The 13,877-nt window shown below is 39.6% G+C and overlaps 5 protein-coding genes and 1 non-coding gene across 11 annotated transcripts; 3 read left to right on the top strand and 3 right to left on the bottom strand.

Moving 5' to 3' along the window:
• The first annotated feature begins 417 nt into the window (after positions 1-417).
• CG5676 (uncharacterized protein) lies at positions 418-1,699 on the top strand. Its single transcript, NM_135518.3, has 3 exons — positions 418-588; positions 1,039-1,231; positions 1,295-1,699. Exons 1-3 carry the CDS (start codon positions 494-496, stop codon positions 1,475-1,477), a joined length of 471 nt encoding a protein of 156 aa, NP_609362.1. The 5' UTR covers positions 418-493; the 3' UTR covers positions 1,478-1,699.
• Positions 1,623-4,466, bottom strand: Ror. Its single transcript, NM_057614.3, has 8 exons — positions 4,245-4,466; positions 3,882-4,034; positions 3,235-3,825; positions 2,954-3,170; positions 2,698-2,902; positions 2,194-2,641; positions 1,984-2,116; positions 1,623-1,924 (listed from the first exon to the last, which is right to left on the bottom strand). Exons 1-8 carry the CDS (start codon positions 4,340-4,342, stop codon positions 1,712-1,714), a joined length of 2,058 nt encoding a protein of 685 aa, NP_476962.1. The 5' UTR covers positions 4,343-4,466; the 3' UTR covers positions 1,623-1,711.
• A 128-nt stretch (positions 4,467-4,594) lies between these two features.
• CG31717 (uncharacterized protein) lies at positions 4,595-5,572 on the bottom strand. 2 transcript variants are annotated; one of them, NM_001273388.1, is made up of 2 exons: positions 5,482-5,516; positions 4,595-5,413 (listed from the first exon to the last, which is right to left on the bottom strand). In NM_001273388.1, exons 1-2 carry the CDS (start codon positions 5,488-5,490, stop codon positions 4,808-4,810), a joined length of 615 nt encoding a protein of 204 aa, NP_001260317.1. In that variant the 5' UTR covers positions 5,491-5,516; the 3' UTR covers positions 4,595-4,807. The 2 variants fall into 2 exon arrangements, with proteins under 2 accessions (NP_001260317.1, NP_723543.1); NM_164902.2 differs by having other exon boundaries at positions 4,715-5,413; positions 5,482-5,572.
• A 235-nt stretch (positions 5,573-5,807) lies between these two features.
• bsk (basket) lies at positions 5,808-8,807 on the top strand. Of its 3 annotated transcripts, NM_164900.3 has the most exons (7): positions 5,808-6,028; positions 7,050-7,214; positions 7,395-7,524; positions 7,587-7,784; positions 7,848-8,112; positions 8,174-8,457; positions 8,536-8,807. In NM_164900.3, exons 2-7 carry the CDS (start codon positions 7,099-7,101, stop codon positions 8,659-8,661), a joined length of 1,119 nt encoding a protein of 372 aa, NP_723541.1. In that variant the 5' UTR covers positions 5,808-6,028; positions 7,050-7,098; the 3' UTR covers positions 8,662-8,807. The 3 variants fall into 3 exon arrangements, with proteins under 3 accessions (NP_723541.1, NP_001162930.1, NP_001162932.1); NM_001169459.1 differs by lacking the exon at positions 5,808-6,028 and having other exon boundaries at positions 6,567-7,214; NM_001169461.3 differs by lacking the exon at positions 5,808-6,028 and having other exon boundaries at positions 6,709-7,214.
• Positions 8,808-9,230: 423 nt separating this feature from the next.
• On the top strand, positions 9,231-13,797 carry chico. Of its 3 annotated transcripts, NM_001273387.1 has the most exons (10): positions 9,231-9,409; positions 9,776-10,124; positions 10,270-10,654; positions 10,719-10,899; positions 10,958-11,089; positions 11,206-11,399; positions 11,456-11,708; positions 11,764-11,852; positions 11,922-12,090; positions 12,151-13,797. In NM_001273387.1, exons 3-10 carry the CDS (start codon positions 10,288-10,290, stop codon positions 13,670-13,672), a joined length of 2,907 nt encoding a protein of 968 aa, NP_001260316.1. In that variant the 5' UTR covers positions 9,231-9,409; positions 9,776-10,124; positions 10,270-10,287; the 3' UTR covers positions 13,673-13,797. The 3 variants fall into 3 exon arrangements, with proteins under 3 accessions (NP_001260316.1, NP_001188772.1, NP_723540.1); NM_001201843.2 differs by lacking the exon at positions 9,776-10,124 and having other exon boundaries at positions 9,231-9,284; NM_164899.3 differs by lacking the exon at positions 9,776-10,124.
• On the bottom strand, positions 10,332-13,624 carry asRNA:CR44995 (antisense RNA:CR44995). Its single transcript, NR_124174.1, has 2 exons — positions 13,345-13,624; positions 10,332-10,431 (listed from the first exon to the last, which is right to left on the bottom strand).
• Positions 13,798-13,877: the final 80 nt, after the last annotated feature.

The following is a 13,877-nucleotide window of genomic DNA, read 5'->3' as shown; positions in this document are numbered from 1 at the left end:
TGGGTTTTTGTCTAAAGTAAGGGGGGAGAAATAATTGACGTTTAGAAAAAAATACTTAAATTTATAGTTTTGATCTCGAAACTAGTTTTCGACACGAAAAGTGCAGCGATTAAATGGATATCTCATATTTTATTGGAATTTAACTAATAGTTTCAAATGAGGCAATAGCTAAGATAAATAAATAATAAGAGGTTCTTGAAATTTGCCAATTGTTGTGCAAAGCATACAGGATTCACAAAGGTAATTATCAGATTAATAATAAATATTCAAAGTATGATTATTCCAGTTTCTACGTTAAGTGCTACCAGTTATTTTTCTTACTCTTTTTCCCATAATTCCCCTAACATATGTTCCACTTCCGAGTTCCAATAAACCCAACACAAAAATGTTGTCCAAATTGACGCTATCTTGACGGGCATATATTATTGTGTTAAATTGACGTAAACTGGGCGGTCAGAATTTCGCATCTTAACGTCGACATCTAATTTTAAAAATGACTAATTATTCGGAAATTTTTAAGAAAGTTTTTAACGATATTGGCCAACGTTCAGCATATTCGCAGATGCTTATTGGCGTTTCATCAGGATGGTATGTGGTTATATCATTGCGGCGCATCACTTAAATTTTTAGCAATGCCGATTGTCTTTGGAATTTGAAGTAAATTGATTTTTTGCATACTTTCGGTAATAGCTGGTAGATAACTGCAGAATACGTTTTTAATTAAAATATACAACTGAATGCTTAGCCGCTCCATCTATTGCAAATATGTACTTCTAAATACGTGTATAAATGAATGTTGTTTGTTTGCGGGATACAGAAATATAGGACCTCCCTAAAAAGGAAAAGAACTAAATAGTGTAATAAAATGAGTTATTAATCAGATAAAACTGATATAATTTGCACAAGATAAGCTAGATAACTCGGCAATTTACTATACATGTATATGCGCCAAATGATGAGTTGCAAATTTAAGGAAATCCATAGAATTTGCTGGAATTTGTGTATCTTATCTTACTAAAAATATAACAATTTTTTCAGGGTCACAGGATATACGACAATGAAAATAGGCAAATTTGCTGCCTTTGCAGTTGGCGGCAGCATAATCTTGCTCGAAATCGCCCACCAAGAAGGACTTATAAAAATAAATTGGTCTAAGTTGGATAAGAGCGTGGATAAGCTCGCCGATAAAGTGGAAGCCTCGCTGGGTCGTGAGAAGAACTGGAAGGATAAGGTATAATTCATTTAAACCGTTTATCTATATGCTTACTATATTTATGCTGAACTCAATTTGCAGACCGAAAGATATGTCGACAATCAATTAGACAGAGCTGAAAGCCTCCTAACCCGAAACGGCAAGAAAGTGGCGAAATGGTACACCAAACTGATTGGCGATGAAGAGGGTCCAAAAGTCAACGATCTGCACATATTTTTGGCATCATTTTTCGGTGGCGTTGCCCTGGGCATTGCTACTGGATAAAAGAATTTTCCGATTGGCACAACAAAACATTTAAATACCATATGGTTATTACGAACAAATCTCACTTAATAAAGTTACAAAAAAGGTAATTTAATCGAAAATCAATTGGTTCTTTCCCAAAACATCTCAACACTCTTCGGGTTTTCGATATCATTCGTTTTATTAAATTCTTAAACCTACTTATTTTACAGTCCATTTCGTTGAAAATACATATGTATGTGTAAAATCTTATGTTTACATTTCTGGATTACTGGCCTTAAAGTGGCCCTCGTGCCAAGTTTTGAGACGGTTCGAAATATCTGTGAATGTTGGACGTTTTACTGACTGCTCATGCCAGCACTCGATCATTAGCGAGTAGACAGCAGTGGGACAGTTTTCCGGAGCGGAGAGCAGTTGCCGTGAACGGATGAGATTGATTACTTCCTGATTGCTAAAACCGTAGTATGGCTAAAGGGATAGCATTGGAATTAGATATTGCGCATTTAAATCAAGTTTAAGATACTTGCCTGCATTCCATAGCTGTATATTTCCCAAAGAACGACTCCAAAGGACCAAACATCGCTCTCGGTCGTAAACTTTCCATACAATATCGATTCCGAGGGCATCCACCTTACAGGCAATAGCGACTTTGACTGAACTCTGCAATAAAAACCAGCAAAAATGTTTGCTCTTTGTAGCTGCAATCTTGATATATATATGTATATCCAAAGTCTTACCGATAATAATCTGAGCTGTAAATGTCTCTGGATAGTCCAAAATCGGATATCTTCACAACCAGACCCTCGTTTACCAGGCAATTCCGAGCTGCCAAGTCGCGATGTACGTAATGATGGGCCGACAGATACTGCATTCCTTCGCTGATTTGTAGAGCTATTTGCAGGAATTCCAACTGCGACAGCGACTTGCCTTCGGTGGGTGAGTTTGAGATTAGGAATTCGTGCAGATCACCATTGGCCATGTACTCGAACAGCATGCAGTAGGGCTCCTTATTGAGCACTACGCCCAATATGCACACTATATTCTGATGCTTTAGATCCGAGATTAGTTCGATTTCGCGCTTAAAGTCCTGCTGCGTTTTCACCGAGGCGTTTTCCTTCAACGCCTTGATGGCAACTGTTATGGTGGTTTTGTTCGGCTGCAGGAGCTGTCCCTTGTAGACTTTTCCTACAATCGAAATGATATTAAGAACTATATAACCTGATTATACTGGAATTACGAACCAAAAGCTCCTTCGCCCAGCTCCTCCAGAAACTCAACATCCTGCAGCGTAAAATGGTTTATCCTCAGCAGAGTATTTCTTTCGATAAGTTTGGAGTTCAAAGCAACGTGATCGGATAGATTTCCCAGATTTCCCCTGCCAGCATCTTGTGCGTTATTAAGCTGCGAATTTCCGTAGATATTTTTATCGGCGCTGGGTGTGTTGATCTGTAAGAATAATTGTAATACTCTGTTGTATATCCTTAGATTTTTACTCACATTATGAATATTCCTCATTCCATAGTGCATGATTGTTCTCCTTTTGAAAAGTATTATCGCAAATATAATTATGAATATTAGAATAATGGCTGCAGTCGTTCCGACAATGGCAATCCATATTTTGTCCGCACATTTTGGAATATCACAAAGTTCGATTATGCGTTCACGTGAGGAGTCCACAAAACACCAAGGACTATTTTCAACGCTTCCAGGATTTCTAACGAGATTTAAATATAAATTATTATTTCGATTTCCTTTCGAAATAAATTAAATAAAATTACCTGCAATAATTCTGACCGATGAGTTCAGGGAAATCGGAGATTTCCTTCATCAGCCATGACCATCGCAAACATGGCTTTCCGGATGCGGAGACGTTGGCCACTCCTCTATATGTCGATCCATCCTCCCAGTAACAATTCTCCGTCTTATCCACCTCGATGGTGATGCCCAAGGATAGGCAGTCCTTGTGCTGCGGCAACTTTTGGCAATCCTCCACACCCACCATCCCGATGACGGGATGTCGCTTGGCAATGGCATATTCCTTCTGGCACAGCTCGTTCTCCAGAAGTTCGCACTCTTCGCGGCAAATGCGTTTTAGGTTCTCAGACTCTCTGGTTGGTGGGTATTTACTCGATATGTCTGTGCTGAACACATCCTCGTAGATGGTGGACTTCTTCTTGAATATGCTTATGTTCTTAATGTCCTTGGACTTGGTTCTCTTCCGTCGAATGCTGACGTTCTTCAGTTGCTTGGCATTTGTGGCCACGTTGGCGAAGTACAAGAGATTCGTGCGCTCTGGAGTCCGGCAAATTGGCATTGAACTGAAACACAAGCTGGGCAAAGCGTACATGCGGCAATTTGCGTTCATATCCCTGAAAATATGCACTTGGCATTAGCAACGGAATGTTGAAATAGTTATCATACTCACTTGGATTCCTTGATTACTCCATAAGCTGCCTTTAATCGCTCCTCCAAATCGTTCATGGTGAGATTGGGGGATACGAAAACATGGGCATTGCTCAAGACATCGCGACAAATGGTGCCATTGTAAATATGGCAAATACCTGATGATTGCTGGAAACTGCAGGGCAAATAATATATTGCATTTTTAAGGATTAAAAGGATAAGGGCGTCTAAAGATTTCTGCATTCGAGTATACACTATGTTTAGTAATTTAAAAATATATAAAACATGTTAAGCTCATGATTTCATTAATTATTAATTCCACACAAAAGTATTTCGCTAATTATTGTTGCGGAAACTTGGGAAAACTTTCAGTGAAAATACCTACCCATATATTCTTGAGTCCACATTATGGCTCCCCACATCCTTTTTTGTAAATAAAAGCACGAGCGAAATGCAGACTATAAATGCCGAGTATTTGTTCATATTGCTTAATCTAGCTAACAATATGAAGCCTTTTGTTATTTCAATAGTCCAATTGACATGCCAACGATTCCGAAAATATTTTTGTATTTATCCTTTCGCGAAAACTTTATGTGGCATACAACATTTCATCCCCCGACGAAGTCGTTGGGGTTGTTGACTCCTTATCGATGAATCGATATATTTAGGAGTGCTATGACTCGGAACAAAGGAATTACACTATAATTTCTTATAATTAATAATCCAAATATCTTCAAAAGCTTTATTTATTTTATTAAAGATGGTTGTATAACGACTTTAGTCTCATTTAAAGTACACTTTCCCTTTTCACAGTGAAATAAGGGTAGAAAAATTATGCGAAATACACAATAATATGAATTTAACATTAACAATGTATTTGGTTAAAGCATTTATCATAATGATCTAGAGATTATCTATTGCTTTCGGTGTTCCAATCGTAACTTATCGTTACTCCATGCTGTCGACAGTTTCCTCGGTAACAAAGCCCACAATGCTAAATGCAGTTTCCTCGCTGATCCACAGAAGTCCCACGATTAGTGCCTCCAACACTCCGATGGCAGCACCGGCGCAGATATCCAAAATATAATGACGCTGGAGGATGAGCCGTGAGATGGCCACGCTTACAGCCCAAGCTGTGACCGGCATTAGGAATATGATGTGAAGCGGATACAGCTTGGCGAAGAACAGCAGCACAAAGAACGCCCGGGAGGCATGACCTGAGGGAAAGCTGAACTTATCGGGTCCAATGGTCAGCATATCCTTGCTGGCCACCGGTCGCCTGCGACGAACAAGCGCCTTCAGCACGGCCACGATCACTACGTCGAGTATCAGGCCGAAGAGCATATTGACTTGCATTTGATACAAGCTCTTCGAGCTGAGCAACCAGATGAAGGCGATCCATGAGACAAACCAGGCGATTCCATCGCATGATATCTCCAGAAATCTGCTGTGGATCCGCAGGGATTTGAAGAACGACAGATTGGAGACGGCTACTACAAAATGCTTCGACACCTGAACATCCTTCTCCAATAGGTATTTAAGTGCTGGTGATGACTGCAAGGACAAGATTTTAAAATTAGCACTTATCAGCTTATGTGATTCATCAGTGGCCAAAAACCAACCGTCCTCATATCGCTGTGTATTTCAACTCTTTTGTTTTTATTTATTGTTAGTGATGACAGTATTTCTCATTCGTCATTCGATGTATACTCGATAAGTCGAGCAAAGGAATATCTAATGACCGGAACGGTGAAATGAAACACTGCGCCAACTTAGTTTTTGGTCTTTATTAAATAAATTGCATTTGTATATGTTTATTTGTAAGTTATTAACACTTATTAGGTTTTAAACCCCTAATTAAACCTAATTTTAATCAAAAGTCGATTGGCTGACTTTAGCCGTTTCTGGTTTTGGTCCTACTGCAATCTGGTCACATCGATTTAAGTAACTTTGTTGTGATCGAATATTCCAATAGATTTTCGTATATTGTATTGTATCCATGTACAATTATTCTCATGCGAAAGTGCCGCAGATAGTTGATTCTTAAATTTCAATAACATTAACATAGTTTAAAATGCTCGCCACTTTGAGTGCCCAGTGTGTAGAATAAAATAGAAAAAAAATCGATTTTATATTTTCACAAGAAATTCTGTACTTCTTCGTTAAATGGTAAATAAATATTCTATTACGTTCCATTCACATCAAATATCGAATCACCGAAACACTCCTGCAAAACGTGCCATAATCGATTGAAAGCAATTATAGTTGTGCCGGTTATGAAAAAAATTATTGATATTTAACATAAAATGTCAACTGCCCAAAGAGTGTATGTACCTATGTATGCGCAAATGTCTAACGTTTACATATCGACACTACCCGAAGCGTAGACCGCTTTATTATCTGCAGCGCAAACGAGCGCTTTTTCGATGTACGAATACGGGGAATATCTTTTATCTGAGAGATAGTTTGAAAAGTTACTAAATTATCGACCCACATTTGTGTGGCTGTATGTGCATATGTATGTATGTGGCTTACATCTTACACATATGTATACCAGTAGAAGTTTACAGTTTTCATCCGCATACAAATCGTGTGTATGTACATATTTACACAGGCAACGGCATGCATACACATGAACGCTATGTACATCGCTGTGGTCCAACATTCCGTACTTTTATGTTTAAGCCGGACATATCGATTTTAAATCGGTTTTTTTTCCTGTGCGTGCCGCTAAACACTTTGCTCAAAGAACGAAACGCTCGGTTATTTCTGTTGGGTGTTTTTCCAACCATATTCGACATGTGTTCGGCAAACATTTAAATGCTTATCAATAGAAAAGGGGGTTCGGCATTCGAAGTCGGCTCAAATAAGTGACTGCGTTATGCAATTGTATCTTTTTGAAGGAACTCGATATTTTTTGCTCGTGGTTTGGCAACAAACTCGCCACACACTAGCCAGTAAATTTCACCCCTCGCGACAACAGAGACCCACTTAATGGCCATAACATTCTGCCGAAATAAGGCCAGGCAAAGTTAATGTTTTCCTACCCCCTAATTCCAGACGAAGTTGTCTGAAAACTGCCTCCACCCATTCAGAATGGAGCCATACATACGGACGTCTTTGCTCCTTATATAAAACAGAATCACACTGTAAAACCGTATTGATTTATCTTATTTACCCTCTTGAAAAGGCCGATATGCTCCTTGCTCTCAACTAGTAATAAATAAAATCAGTGAACAATGACGACAGCTCAGCACCAACACTACACCGTCGAGGTGGGGGACACCAACTTCACCATCCACAGTCGGTACATTAATCTACGGCCCATAGGATCAGGTGCCCAAGGAATAGTATGGTAAGTGGTTATCAATATGTTATTACATATAATACATTTAACAATTTTTTGGCTTAAACAATTAAGATATTTCGCATGAGTATGAAGTCATATTTGTAACGCTCCATTGTATATTAGATTAGATTAGATGGGATTAGCTGGAATATGAAAAAAAAAAATAACAAATTTAATGCATTTCAGCGCCGCTTACGATACTATCACCCAGCAAAATGTGGCGATTAAGAAACTATCTCGACCATTCCAAAATGTAACCCATGCCAAGCGAGCATATAGGGAATTCAAGCTAATGAAGCTTGTTAACCATAAAAACGTATGAAACTTGCACCTTTAACTTTAACAAATTTCTACTAAACATAGGTATTTAATCCGTAGATAATTGGCTTACTTAATGCTTTTACGCCGCAAAGGAACTTGGAAGAGTTTCAGGATGTCTACCTGGTCATGGAGCTGATGGACGCTAATCTCTGCCAGGTCATCCAAATGGACTTGGATCACGACAGAATGTCCTATTTGCTTTATCAAATGTTGTGCGGAATAAAACATTTACACTCAGCAGGAATTATTCACAGAGTACGTACAGTATGAATACATCTTTAAAATGAGTATGAAATATATGAAATACTTCATTTGCAGGACTTAAAGCCATCCAATATAGTTGTAAAGGCCGACTGCACTCTAAAAATTTTGGATTTCGGTCTGGCACGTACTGCAGGAACTACCTTTATGATGACTCCCTATGTGGTCACCCGATATTACAGGGCTCCAGAGGTCATTTTGGGCATGGGATACACAGAGAACGTGGACATATGGTCCGTCGGTTGCATTATGGGCGAAATGATACGGGGCGGTGTGCTGTTTCCTGGAACGGATCATATAGATCAGTGGAATAAAATTATTGGTATGTTGCTGCTTAAATAACTTGATTCTCGTTATGATTGTCAACTTTTACGTTTTTTCAGAGCAATTAGGTACACCATCACCCTCGTTTATGCAACGGTTACAGCCAACCGTCCGAAACTATGTGGAAAATCGTCCTAGATACACTGGATACTCATTTGATAGACTTTTCCCCGATGGCTTGTTTCCAAATGATAATAATCAGAATAGCCGCCGGAAGGCTTCTGACGCTAGAAATCTTCTTAGTAAAATGCTAGTCATTGATCCAGAGCAGCGGATATCTGTGGACGAGGCTTTGAAGCATGAATATATCAACGTGTGGTATGATGCTGAGGAAGTGGATGCTGTAAGTGATTCTGGCATAAACTGGATTTCTAGGAATGTTGAATGTTTTTAATCGCTTAATTGCATGCATCTCTTGCAGCCCGCTCCGGAGCCATATGATCACAGCGTGGACGAAAGGGAACACACTGTGGAGCAGTGGAAGGAGCTAATCTATGAGGAAGTCATGGACTACGAAGCACACAATACAAATAATAGAACGCGGTAGAGAACGACTTTTTCCTCCTTAGTCAGTCACAAGAAAACTAAAGCTTACCAACAATACGGCGTGTATTGTTAAATTATTACAACAAATAAAATATTCAAATTGTATTTAAAAATATAGTAACCATTAAAAAATAAAATCAATATGCGAAACTTTGTAATTTCTTACTCATCCTTGTTTTTTGAGCCCGCTTTCTTAAGTTAAATCGTTAAAATACCAGTTTAATCATTTCATTGTCCTGATTTCAGGAGCTAATTACATTTTAATCTTTGTATAAATTCATAAAATTTAAATGGAAAAGTTTAACCATATAAATTATTTCGGTATATAAAGTCGATACATACTTTTAAAATTTTGTTTCATACAAGAATATGGAAAGTAGATAATTTAGTTACCGATAAAAACATTTCTAAAATACAAAAAATTTAAAATGATGATTAAATAAAAAACTGTTATACTAAATTTAAACGAAACAAACGGTCATTCGATAACTCAATTAGTATCGAATAAGCCGGCGTGTAAATCGGGCTGGCAACTCTCACCGGTGTAGAGATCGGGATGGCAACTTCGTACTGTTATTCCTATGCTGCGATAACGATAACAGCAAAGTGTCATCGCGAATAAATGTGGGTTTGATAATAAAGAATTGCGTTGGTGAACAATAATAATACAAATGCTAAATGTATCGCGCGGATAACTAGTAAACACTGATTTCGCGCATATCGGGCATACGGGCAGCTAGACGTCTTAGGTAACACATTTCCCAGCCACATTGGCGTTGAGGTATTATTTCCCATATCCATGTGCGTTTGTAAATGATACCACCAGAGTGTGCCATATGTATCGTTGTTTGTACATACATGCCTACGGGGAAAAATAACTCGCAGATACATATGTATGTAAGATGTATTAGAATTCCACAGATATATGTACATATAAATATATATATATATTTATGATGCTCATCTATAAAACAAAATATGTACAAACATACGCGCGCACGTACTTATGTATGTACATATGTACGTACATATATGTATAATAAAATGAGCATCTAGCTGCGGTTATCTTAATGCAATGCGCAGAAACCTGAAAACGAAATAAACAATCTTTACAGCGCCAGCACAGTGAGCCAATTATGAATTCACAATTCCACATCCAATTCCGATTCCGAATTCCATCGCTTTACATCCTAATTCGAATACGTCGCGCCGCGTAAGCTGCACTCGAATATTGACATAAACGACGTAATTGCGTGTTTTGATTGCGATTTCCGATGCTCGATGTTGACAGACGGCAAGGATTTTTTTTGCCAGCCGACATTGCGAATGCTTTTCGCGTGTTTGCGTTGTGAAAAGCGATTTGTTGTTCCGGCAGTTGGAAATGTTTTGTGCTGTTTATGCTTAGAAAAGCAAATGTATTGCACAAAACTCGTGTTTCCTACATTAGTAAAGCCTATAACTTAGGTATATGTTTCTAAATTACAATGCAAAAAATAAAAAACATTATACATGTGTTCGTTCTTTAATTTGAAAACAGAAAAGTGAAAGCCTTGCAAATCAAATATGTGTCCATATCGCCTACTAATAATATAAACACGTCGCCTTCCAGGAACTAAGATTGGAAATCATGGCATCAATATCGGATGACGGCATGGCGCTGAGTGGCTACCTCAAGAAGCTGAAGACCATGAAGAAGAAGTTCTTTGTGCTGTACGAGGAGACGAGCACTTCGGCAGCCCGGCTGGAGTACTACGATACCGAAAAGAAGTTCCTGCAAAGAGCCGAGCCAAAAAGGGTTATATATCTGAAGAATTGCTTCAACATCAATCGCCGTTTGGACACCAAGCATAGATTTGTCATTGTGCTCTCCTCCAGAGACGGTGGATTCGGCATCGTTCTCGAGAACGAAAATGATTTACGCAAATGGTTGGACAAACTACTAGTTCTACAAAGGAACATAGCCAATTCGAATGGAACAGCGCACTCACCTTATGGTATGCCAAATAAACTATAACTACCAGTTAGTATGAAACCTAAACACTTCATTTCACTTTGCAGACCACGTTTGGCAAGTTGTCATTCAAAAGAAGGGTATTTCGGAGAAAGTTGGAATCACCGGAACCTACCACTGTTGCCTTACTTCAAAATCCCTGACATTCGTGTGCATTGGACCGGAGAAGACGCCCAATGGCGAGGATCGCGTTGCGAGCATTGAAATACTTTTGACCACGATCAGGCGGTTAGTTGTTGCCAGCAAAACTGCAAGGGATTGTAAAATAATTCGGACTTAATTTCAGATGCGGTCATGCATCCCCACAATGTATATTCTACGTGGAACTTGGCCGCCAAAGTGTCTTGGGATCTGGTGATCTGTGGATGGAGACGGATAACGCAGCTATTGCTACTAATATGCACAACACGATACTGAGGTATTTAACTCTCATTACAACTAATCCAAGATTTCATGAACATCCTACAAAACGACATAGATAGTTTAAGATATCTCCCAGTTAACTTTAATAATTCTGTGGGTTTTTTCTTTCAGCGCTATGTCAGCCAAAACAGAGTCGAACACGAATTTAATAAACGTTTATCAGAATAGACCTGACTTAAGTCACGAGCCCATGAGAAAGCGATCGTCGTCTGCAAACGAAGCATCGAAGCCGATAAACGTAAATGTCATACAAAATAGTCAAAACTCTCTCGAATTGCGCAGCTGCAGTTCGCCCCATAACTATGGTAAATACTTCAAATGCATGTTTTAACGCAAAATTAATCAAACGCAATCGTTTCAGGTTTCGGCAGAGAGAGATGCGATAGCTTACCAACCAGAAATGGAACCCTAAGCGAGTCCAGCAATCAAACGTACTTTGGTTCCAACCATGGACTGCGATCCAATACTATATCTGGCATCCGTCCGCACTCAACCAACAAGCATAGTAATAGTCCAACGTTCACCATGCCATTAAGATGCTCAGAATCCGAAGAGTCATCAATTAGTGTCGATGAATCCGACGACAACGGCAGTTTTAGCCACTACAGATTAAAGTGCGTTGCAATCAAATAATAATTATTTAATAATAATCACCATTTCAATTTCTAGCACGCGGTCATCGGAGACGGCAATTCCTGAGGAAAACATTGATGACTTTGCCAGTGCGGAATTATTTAGCAAAGTCACCGAACAAAATGGTAAGCCAAACACAAAAACAATTTTTTAACATGAAAAGTAGCTAATCAATTGGCTTTGTTTAACTGCAGTAAGTGACGAAAACTACATACCGATGAATCCAGTCAATCCTACCGATGCTATCCATGAAAAGGAGAAGGCTGATATGCAGAGATTGGAAGATGCTTCGCTGCATTTCAACTTTCCGGAGCACGCGTCGGAAAAGCTTGCTAAGGATTTTGATCTGGACTCTGATAACCAGTGAGTACACATTTCGCTTCAACTGTGCCACGTAATGCAATCAATCACATCTTGTTACAGATGCTGTCGTCCCATTCGCGCCTATTCGATAGGCAACAAGGTTGAGCATTTAAAGTTTAATAAGCGCCTGGGACACTTGAATGATACGGGACAGAATCCGAATCGCGTGCGAGCCTACTCGGTTGGCTCCAAATCGAAGATACCGCGCTGCGACCTGCAGCGAGTGGTCCTCGTGGAGGACAATAAACATGAGTTCACAGCGAATAGGAGTCAGAGTAGCATTACCAAGGAAGGAACCAGCTATGGCAGCAGTGCCAATCGACAAAAGAAGTCCACAAGTGCTCCACTCCTCAGTCTGAAGAACCAGATAAACTCCGACCGAATGAGTGACTTAATGGAAATTGATTTTTCACAAGCAACCAATTTGGAAAAGCAGAAGTTCATCAAGAATAATGAAATTCCGAAATACATTGAAAACGTGTTCCCAAAAGCCCCGCGAACGGATAGCTCCAGCCTAACTCTGCACGCCACAAGTCAAAAGGACATTTTCAATGGCACCAAACTAAATAACACTGCGATCACATCCGAGGATGGTTACCTCGAGATGAAGCCAGTCGGTAATGGATACACTCCCAGTTCGAATTGCCTGCCAATGAAAGTGGAGAAACTCAAGCTATCCGACTATCAGACAGCACCGCCACTCACCGCAACAGCCGCACCAGTGCACGATTTAAACAAAATTAGCACATACAATATATCCGCTGAGAAATGGAGAGAACAGCCCAGCAGAAGCGAGGAAAAGAAGTCGAACTCGCCATTGAATGACAACACCTTTAGCTCGAAACCCACAAATGTCGAGAGTACAAGCAAAAGCCATGATGTTCATTCAGCAAATCAAATTGATTGCGAGAAAGTGTGCGCGCAGAGCAGCGATAAGCTAAATAATCATCTGGCCGACAAGATTGTCGAGAACAACAATTTGGATATAGGCGGGCATGAGGAAAAGAAGTTGGTTCATTCGATAAGCAGCGAAGACTACACACAAATCAAGGACAAATCGAATGATTTCACAAAATTTAACGAAGCCGGCTACAAAATTCTGCAAATTAAAAGCGACAGCTCACTCATCTCATCGAAGCTATACCAAAAGGGTATACACAAGGATAACTTGGAGCGTTCGCAGAGACTTACAGAGAGTGTGAATACGATTCCCGATAATGCCACCGCCACCGCGGTGAGCAGCAGCTCACTCACCAAATTCAATATAAATTCAGCAAAGCCAGCCGCCGCCGCCGATTCGCGTAGCACTGGCACAGATCCAAGTACACCACAGAACATTCTACAGATTAAAGATTTGAATTTCCCCTCAAGGTCGTCGTCTCGCATATCCCAGCCGGAGCTGCACTACGCCAGCCTAGATCTTCCCCATTGCAGTGGCCAAAATCCAGCTAAATACCTGAAGAGAGGATCACGCGAATCGCCGCCGGTGTCCGCATGCCCGGAGGATGGGAATACCTATGCGAAAATCGACTTTGACCAATCCGACTCCTCTTCCTCCTCATCGAACATATTTAATACGTAAAGTTTTGAAATTTATGACCCTATCCTATATATATGATTTGTTTAATATTGTACATTTATTGTAAATATTCTGACAAGCAAAGCTTACAATTTTGGATGCTAATAAATAAATTTTATTTAAATTATAATGATCCCTTTGTACTTTTTTTTTGGAATCTAGTAAATCGGGTAATTGCCAATGGTAATTCTTCCATGTAAGTAAATCT

Source organism: Drosophila melanogaster, chromosome 2L (assembly GCF_000001215.4).
Source record: "Drosophila melanogaster chromosome 2L".
NCBI classification, from domain to species: domain Eukaryota; kingdom Metazoa; phylum Arthropoda; class Insecta; order Diptera; family Drosophilidae; genus Drosophila; species Drosophila melanogaster.
The sequence above is the reverse complement of the archived record's forward strand: the minus strand, read 5'-3'. Positions and strand labels throughout refer to the sequence as shown.

Excerpts from the sequence above, each read along its gene's own strand:
- CG5676 (NM_135518.3), top strand. The coding sequence starts at position 494 with ATGACTAATTATTCGGAAATTTTTAAGAAAGTTTTTAACGATATTGGC. Across the intron at positions 589-1,038 it reads ATTGGCGTTTCATCAGGATG|GGTCACAGGATATACGACAA; the intron begins GTATGTGGTTAT and ends CAATTTTTTCAG. Across the intron at positions 1,232-1,294 it reads AGAAGAACTGGAAGGATAAG|ACCGAAAGATATGTCGACAA; the intron begins GTATAATTCATT and ends CTCAATTTGCAG.
- Ror (NM_057614.3), bottom strand. The coding sequence starts at position 4,342 with ATGAACAAATACTCGGCATTTATAGTCTGCATTTCGCTCGTGCTTTTA. Across the intron at positions 3,171-3,234 it reads ATCGGTCAGAATTATTGCAG|AAATCCTGGAAGCGTTGAAA; the intron begins GTAATTTTATTT and ends AAATCTCGTTAG. Across the intron at positions 2,117-2,193 it reads TACAGCTCAGATTATTATCG|AGTTCAGTCAAAGTCGCTAT; the intron begins GTAAGACTTTGG and ends TTTTTATTGCAG.
- bsk (NM_164900.3), top strand. The coding sequence starts at position 7,099 with ATGACGACAGCTCAGCACCAACACTACACCGTCGAGGTGGGGGACACC. Across the intron at positions 7,785-7,847 it reads CAGCAGGAATTATTCACAGA|GACTTAAAGCCATCCAATAT; the intron begins GTACGTACAGTA and ends CTTCATTTGCAG. Across the intron at positions 8,113-8,173 it reads TCAGTGGAATAAAATTATTG|AGCAATTAGGTACACCATCA; the intron begins GTATGTTGCTGC and ends ACGTTTTTTCAG.
- chico (NM_001201843.2), top strand. The coding sequence starts at position 10,288 with ATGGCATCAATATCGGATGACGGCATGGCGCTGAGTGGCTACCTCAAG. Across the intron at positions 11,090-11,205 it reads ATGCACAACACGATACTGAG|CGCTATGTCAGCCAAAACAG; the intron begins GTATTTAACTCT and ends TTTTTCTTTCAG. Across the intron at positions 11,400-11,455 it reads CAGTTCGCCCCATAACTATG|GTTTCGGCAGAGAGAGATGC; the intron begins GTAAATACTTCA and ends CAATCGTTTCAG.